This window comes from Bombina bombina, chromosome 6 (assembly GCF_027579735.1).
Source record: "Bombina bombina isolate aBomBom1 chromosome 6, aBomBom1.pri, whole genome shotgun sequence".
Classification (NCBI taxonomy): Eukaryota; Metazoa; Chordata; class Amphibia; order Anura; family Bombinatoridae; genus Bombina; species Bombina bombina.
The window spans coordinates 566,815,437-566,824,068 of NC_069504.1; the positions used below are offsets into that span (position 1 = coordinate 566,815,437).

An 8,632-nucleotide genomic window follows, 5' to 3' on the forward strand; every position below is an offset into this window, starting at 1 on the left:
AGTGAAGAGACATGGGACTACTTTACTAATATACTCATGCAGAAAATACATAATGTTAGCAATTGCCATTAGACTGAAAATCGAAAAGAAGGGGCTCCTTTCTTTCCAAAATGAGGTTTCATGCCCTATATTTATCTTTTTGTGGGTGATGAGCTCTCCTCACAAGTGCCTAATAAAGGCAGGCGATACCATGGTAATCACCCAGAAGTTAGGGGGCATGTCGCCTCACCAGACTAAAGAATTATTCCCTCTCTCAAATATGGGGATCACAACTACTGTGTAGCAACCCCTCATTTACAGTGACAAGGGATCTCCTGCATTCTAGGCATTTGAAAATAAGGCTTCTCCCTTTTTAAATGAGGAAGTGTCAAAAAGGTGGGGGGGGGTATGGCTCCATTACAAACCCCTCCCATGTAGCCAAAACTGTACTTTGCTTTTCCACAGACCAATCATATTCTGCTTTGGATTGCTTGGCTCCTTCCATAATTGCACAGTATACAACCCAGACCACCTAGGCCCTGCTATCTAACATATGATCCACACAAAAAAAAAAAATAAAGTTGGGAGTGATTTAAAGGCGCGATTTATATCATTGTGGTATTAATACAGTTAAGTTAAAATGGACTTAAAATATATTGCTTTAACATCATTCTGATTAAGATCCGTATTTTTAAAACTGGTACACAATATAAATGTCAAGGCCTATCAAAAGTAGTGTGCTTGTAATTTCTAAATTAAAACAACCTTCAGGAAATAATGTATTGCCCATACCAGTTAGAATGTGTTGTAACCCAATTTCATTAACTGTAGGACTTCATAAATCTCAGGAGTCAGTAAACCATTTATATTATTACATGTGTCTCTATTAAATTCCTTCCCCACCACCAAATAAAGTACTACCAGCGACTTAATTATTTGGCTAACTTCTTAGTTCCCCAGTAGTATATTTATACTAAAAGACTCACTTCTATTGCAAACACGGTAGCAACAATATCCCCAAAACACTTCAACAGAAATTTTGGTAAGAAAGGTAATGAGACAATATGAGTAGGAGGTGAGAACAGTTAACTGCAGCTCACATGAACATTTCTCATCCATCCAGTTTCGATTACAGTCCTTTGCAAGAGCACACAGCATTCCTGCTTCCACAGCAAATACAGTACATGTTTAGTCAGGTTTCTTCAGCAACATAAATAGTTTTTTTAACAAATACATTATAGGGGCCGTCAACATTAGGAACCTTTTCATTAAGGTGATCCTCAGTGTGAATAACCTATATTTAAATGATGGTAAAGTTGCTGTCTGTTCTCTTTATTTATGTATAACATTACTGTGTGGCAATAGTCACTATGTTTATTTCTGCAAAAATCCATAATAAGCATTTCTAAACTATTGTTTTGGAAAACGTTGTCTACCTTTATTTGCTCCTCCCATGTCTTACTTCCTGTTGAAGACCTAACTGTAGCCGAGAGCGGTCTAACTTGCTCAATACGTCACTATTTTTGCTCGCTCCCGGGACGTACGATTTGCACGTGTGCTGCTCTACTGATTCATCTAACTATAGTACTGAGAATTCCTTAGCGTGACTAACACGCATGCGTCAGACGGGAGCATGCATGCAATGATTGACAGCAATGACTTGCGCATGTGCTTTAAAGGAATGGGGAGCGTCAATAAAAGTCCAGGTCGCCTAACGGCCTGGATTTCAATAGGATAAAAAAAAAAAAAAAAAAAAAAAACACAACACACGTGATCACAAAAAAAAAAACAGCCTGGTGAACTACGGAGAGAACTAAATCTGTCTTTTAAAAAGGTAATAGCTATAAAAAATAAAGTCATGAATAAAAGTCATTCAATTATAGATATTTATCAAACGGCATGTGTGCAGACACGCAACTTTACCATCACTTTAAAGTGAAGGTAAACTTTGATGAATGAAAGTCCGTTTTTTAAAAATACTATTAAAAACAGGCGCACTTTCATTCAAAGTTTACAAATCAGCCGTTTTGATAAAAAAAAAAAAAAAAAAAAAAAAAAAAACCCTTTCCTTTGTTTTTTTCACAGCCAGAGCAGCTTCCCCCTCCTGGAAATCCTCTCCTCACACGTCAGCAGTGACTAATCCGGCTTCCTCCAATCACAGCATGGCCTCAGGCAATAACCACCCTGGGGGAAAGCCATGATTGGAGGAAGCCGGATTAGTCATTGCTGACGTGTGAAGAAAGGATTCCCAGGAGGGGAAAGATGCTGTAGTAGTGAAAAGAAAAGCTACGTTTTTAATCAAAACGGCTGCTTTGTAAACTTTGATGAATGAAAGTGCCCTTGTTTTTAATAGTATTTTTAATAAACGGGCTTTCATGCACCAAAGTTTACCTTCACTTTAAGTCTGTTCAAATGTATGAAATCTTCATATTTTTAGCTCAAAATTACCTTTAAAGTAGGTTTACAGTTACGGCAACACCTGCCCTCCTTGCTGCTACATTTTTTTTTTTAAAGATTAATTTAGTATGAATTGGTTTACTCAACCTGTCAAGCATCCTATAAAGTTAGCAGGTTATGAGCACAAACTAAAGAGGCGTAGGAGTGTGACCTTGGTACCGTAGAACTGTTCTCTGTTAATTTGGGGGGGAAAAGTGTAATTATTATAATTGACGAAGGGATGGAAAGGTCAAAATTGAAAACATGCATGGGTTCAGATGAATATGAAATAGAAGCATATTTGCAATATAATTCTATTATCAAAAATGCTTCTAGTAAAAGTTACTACTGTTTTTCTTCGGCATACGTACATATCCTGCGAGGGCCTGTGCACCAGTATTCAAATTGTTTCTGTGAAGACAGTTGTGTCATACAAGCCACTGCTTACTCTCTGCTAAGGTGTGGTGTTTGAATACAAGTGCACGGGTCCCTCACACAGTGGCGTCACTAGGGTTGGTGTCACCCGGTGCGGTAAGTTATGGTTTCACCACCCCCCCCAGAAAGCAGACACACACAAAAAACACACACATACAAACACTCAGACACACACACACACATACAAAATATGTAAACTGCATTAATTATAAAGCTCATGCCTACTAGAGCTGCTCCCTGGCTCAAAAGAGCATCAAATGAAAGATAAACAGAGCACTCTAAAAATAAATCACTAAAGAAAAGGTTTAGGAGCAAACTATGAAAATTCTGCTCTCTGACTCTGTTCCAAGTCTGTCAGTGCACACCCCCTGGCCGCGTGCCTACCGCTTCTTATGGCCAATCACCTATGCACTCTGCCCACCCCCAGATCCCCGCCCGCCCTCCCCTCCTACCTCTTCAGTGTGCACTTAGTGTACCGTAACGGTCTGGTGGGCATCATACGTGGCTCCTTTACTTTATAGACAGTGTCAGACAGTCATGCGGTCAGGTGCCAGGCATCCCCCTCACGATTTCATAGCAAAACAACTACATTTTGAATTTGTGTATGTGTATATATATATATATATATATATATATATATATATATATATATATATATATATATATATATATATATATATATATATATATATATATATATATATATATATATATATATATATATATATATATATATATCTTTTTATTAAATGCTAAGAGAGAAAAAATAATTTGGGAGTAGTAAGGCAGCTGCTGTGATGATCAGGAGCAGCAATGGTGGCCAATTACTGGTTTCTTTGGGAGATGCATAGAATGTTTAATTATATTTTGTAAACAAATCCTTTTGTTTATTTTGCACCTTTTTACTGCAATTTAATGTTTAAAACTGTTTTTCTGATGCTGCAATCTACCCGCGTAGTTACAGGTTCCCCTGAAACCGAAGTTAAGAAGCAGCGGTCTTAAAGGATCAGTAAACCTAGCGAATAGTGCCGAATTATATAACATTAGCTTAGCGCCAGCTTTGTAAAGCAAAGGGTTAGAGAGATATTTCATCACAAAATTGAGTTTAATAGCGCGATTGAGCACGCTGTGACTAGACAGCGTGCCCACAATGCGCTTAGGAGAAAAAAACAGACCCGCTCAGTCGAGCCAGGAGCAGCATTCTGTAAAATTAAATTTTCGTTATAAAATCTCTCTCTAATCCTTTGCTTTACAAAGCTGGCACTAAGCTAATGTTAGTGCAGAATGATATATCATTATTTGCTAAGTTTACTGCCCCTTTAAAGGGACACTAAACCATGAAAAAAAAACTTCTCTTAAATCGCAATATTATTATATTTAACATATATTTGTAAATGTCATTGTGTTTTATATTTTTACCTTTGTTGAGAAATCAGTCTTTGAAAATCAATTAGATTCCAAACCCACCGCTAGCTACTGTATTTGCATCTTCCAGTCCTGACCGATAACCCAGGTTACCATAATGGCGGACTTTCGCCGTTATGCGCATGCGCTATTTTCTGGACTCATCATGCTATACGTCACTGACCATCAAACCAACAGACTCTCTGTATCAATTTTAGAGAGATGGTCAAAACGCTGCATAGAGCAGGTAAGGACGGAGCGCTGCGAGAATCTCCTTAATAACGAGCATTAAAGCTATATTTATAGTACAAAAAAAAAAAAAAGAAGGATGAATGAAACCCCTACTATTTTTGAACATATATCAATATAATACATACAGCTCACAATAACAACGATCACTTTATGTATGTTATAGTGATTTTAATAACTCATAGAAAAATATTTTGCGATCAGGGAGTGTTATATTATTATTCAATAATATTATTATTATTCAAAACCAAAATAATAGAATGGGTTTATAAAAAAAAAAAAAGATCCTAATTATTACACTGCTCAAAAGCGCATGCCTTATTCCAAAAGCATTCTATGGGTAAATGTGGTATCGGAGTTAGCATATGCGGATCCCAATGTGCATGCTGACATCACTTAAGGATATGCACAAAATAGCAATAGGATTGGCGATTGAGTTTGTTAGAGAATGGCCCATATTAGAGGGATGGCTTTACTGACGTCATCAACGAAAAAATAAATTATAATTTTATGAGATTCAGAAACATTGTTATGCTGTAAAAGTAGGTAAGGTATGACATACAAATGTTTATGATTTGAAATCAATGGTCATTTTGTACTTAAAAACGTAAAGTTTTGGAATCCTTTAAGTTTCTTTTACCCCATGTGGAGGTTAAACATTGCTACATGCAAGCATTTGAGCAATAATAAATTGCTCTAATGTATAAAAGCATAAAAATGCCACATAGTTCTTCTAAATGCTATTCACAAGTATAAGGGATACAAATAACTACACAAAATTACCCACAAAAATTGCTAGCAAAAAATAATTATTATCTGAGGTAGCAGATCCTGACAAGTCAGAAGTTCACAATATTCCCACTGTTTCCTTGTCCAGAAAAACAAAAAAGTAAGACGTGTTTTTTAAACTTTGTATACTTTCACAAGAGAGGCCCTTTAATATATGCAGTGATGCAAGTCGGTAATGTATTGATATGCAAGAATTCCACAGAAGGTTTGCATCGGATAATTAAATTAAAAATATGACCGTATGGTTCGGACAGTTAAAGATTTTGAAAAGCTGAATGATCATTAAAGGGCCACTAAACCCAAAATCTTTCTTTCATGATTCAGATAGAGAATAGAAATTTAAACAACATTACAATTTACTTCTATAATTTATTTTGCTTCAAAGATATCCTTATTTGAAGAAAAAGCAATGCACATGGTGAGCCAATCACATGATGCTTCTATGTGCAGCAACCAATCAGCAGCTACTAAGCATATCTAGATATGCTTTTCATCAAAGAATATCAAGAGAATAAAACAAATTAGATAATATAAGTAAATTAGAAAGATGTTTAAAATTGCATTCTCTTTCTAAATCATAAAAGAAAAAATGTGGGTGGCATGTCCCTTTAAGCACATCGTTCTCAACCACATAAGCATAAGACCACAGAACCATAACTCTGTAGTTCCACTATTTGTTCAGTCATTGATATTTATGTCAATGTCTTTTCTACTAAAAGGGGAATCCTATTTGCCTGTTTCCTCCTCTGCACTTGTACTAAAAACCTCAAAAACACTAGAAACATTGTGTGTGCATAAATAATAAAAATAATGATGACATCATTATTCTAGCTAGATGTGTGCAGACTGCAGCAGAAGTAGGCTGGAAAATGACAGACTTATCCAGCACTGGAAAGCAACTAGCCTGCTTTAGATATCAGGACTGCCTTAATGTCAAATGCAAAACACACCATCTCTTTTTTAACCTAACAACGAATATCCCATACTACACTGTGCATATTAGAAATGGGGTTGTTAGGCTACTTGGCCTGAATGCCCTTTCATATAGACTCCTCGATGTAGAATAGATGGTATTAATGCATCAGATTCAGCCTACGGCTTACTCAATAAACGCTACTAGCCCTGCATTCCCTAAGTATTCACCAGACATATAGATGACCAAAAGAACAATGCCTCTTCATTCTTAAAAGACCCCATGCTAGCAGATGTTGCTGTAAGGCAAACATGGGGCAATAAAGTGTTAAATCTTGCTTTCCAATGTACTTGTTAGTAAGAGGGGGGTGTTTTCAACAGCAAAAACACAACAGACCCAGCAGATCTACTGGCTCCTGGGCTTGCAACGCCTAAACCCTCCATCTTCCTTTATTCTCCCCCACAACCTACTACAGTGGAGCGTGCTGGGAAGTCTGCAGCATTTCTCTCCTACACTGTGGCAGGTTGTCCTCTCCTGACACCTAAAGCAGAGAATATTCAGCAAACAAGAGCTATAAGGGCAAAGCAGGAAATATTCAACAGACAAGAGATGTCAGGAAAGCTTTAAGATGCAAATGATAAAGGATGAGCTACTATACTTCTATAAGTCAGAGGGTGTCAACAAATCACCTCAGGCAAAATATTTACAAACAAATGTAATTCTTGGATTTGATACCGATTAAAAACTCTGCTTCACAATAAATTGTTTATGTAAAATATAAAGGCATAAACAGAGGGGGATAAAAGCAAATGAACTGGATTCTTTAAATATCAGCTCACCCTGCAAATACCTCCAAAATATGTACACCTAGAGGGGATATGGGGCAATAAACCAGTGTTTAAACAATAACTGTGCACCCAAATGACGTCTTAATAGTAACACAATATAAGTGTGTTTTAAGTAACAAAATGCCAAATAAATGTCTTATTCAAAGCTCGGTTGAGCAGACATTATAAAATACTTTAAATTATCCATTAATTACGCGAAATTGCAAAAGGATAGGTAATCAATTATTAATAATGGCTACATAACACCTAAAGTGTAATAAATGTATGTAAACAATAACGTGTCAGTGGCGCCGCACTACACTGGAAGGCTGAAATCAGACTGGCCATGTGCCCTAGAATAAGTTAACTAGTAAATGACTGAAGCTAAATGCAACCATAAATCAGATTATCCAGGTAATAAAGTGTATTGAAGCTCCAGCATGGAGGCACATGGATTTGTATACACACAGCTCTCCTCCTTCCTGCGGGCTCCTGCCCGGGCTATAAGCTGCTGGCCCAGCCCCAGTGTCCCCTCCCTCTCTCTCACCTCCTGAATGGGCCGCCCAAGAGAGCAGGAATACGAGTCTTAGGATCGCCATGACCGGGAGGGTCAACAATCGCTCATTGACACAACTGCAAGGGTGCGCACCACTTCTAATCAGATTAGTCCCTCTTTGCTTAGCTCCCCTCCGAATGGAGAAAGCGGAAGCGCCCGGTGTCCCGACTGCCTCTGCCAGACTAGGAGTAGGAGGCAGGACCGCCCGTCTCGCTACGTCACCTGCACCGACCACACCCCATCCGTCCTCCACTGCTACTCGGCAAATAGTGGTCTGTCTTGTTAACCCCATCCGCCCTGCTTGCACTGGTTCTCAGCGTCAAGTCAATGGGAATGTAAAGAGCGCTCAGTCTCAAATTAATTTCTTACGTCTGTGTTATGCAACTGGTCCAGTAAATTGTGAGACAGCTCTGAGAATCGTAATACGTTTGTTCCACAAGATATAATAAATCTGAGCATTGTTTTTCAGCAGAGAATGTTTTGTGTGATCAAGATTCTAGGCCAATGCATAGGAGATTGTTGTGTGCAAGTCAGCTGTGGAAGTATGCTCCTCCACAAAACGTACTCCCTAAATCAGAGGCTGTTAACCTTTTTTAGAGGGTGTACCCCAAATTGGCAATAATCTTCTAAAAATTAACTCAAATACCCATAGTAACCTTTTAACTTTAGAATGGGCATTAAAGAAATTATGTTTGTTTTTATTAAATCTGTAATACATATCAGCAAAGCTTAAAGGCAACTGAAACCCAGCATTTTAGTTAGTGATTCATATATAGAGCATGCATATAATTTAAAAAACTTTCCAATTTACTTCTATTAGCAAATGTATCCTTTATCAAAGAAGCAGCAATGCACTGCTGGGAGCTAGCAGAACACATTTGGGTGAGCCAGTGACAAGAGGCATACATGTCCAGCCACCAATCAACAGGCAGCTCCCAGTAGTGCATTGCTGATCAAGAGTTAGCAAAAGATACCAAGTGAACAAAGCAACCTAGATAGCAGAAGTAAATTGGAAAATTGTTTAAAACGGCATGCTCTATTTTA

At 37.7% G+C, this 8,632-nt stretch overlaps 1 protein-coding gene across 2 annotated transcripts in view; it reads right to left on the bottom strand.

Moving 5' to 3' along the window:
- ADAM10 (ADAM metallopeptidase domain 10) overlaps positions 1 to 7,800 on the bottom strand; it is an 853,517-nt gene extending 845,717 nt beyond the window's left edge. The window contains exon 1 of one of the 2 annotated variants that reach the window (XM_053717527.1): positions 7,580 to 7,800. In XM_053717527.1, coding sequence (XP_053573502.1) covers positions 7,580 to 7,631 — 52 coding nt within the window. In that variant the 5' untranslated portion in view covers positions 7,632 to 7,800. The remainder of the gene's footprint in view (positions 1 to 7,579) is intronic. The other variant, XM_053717526.1, reaches the window with a different exon arrangement.
- Between the last annotated feature and the right edge of the window lie 832 nt (positions 7,801 to 8,632).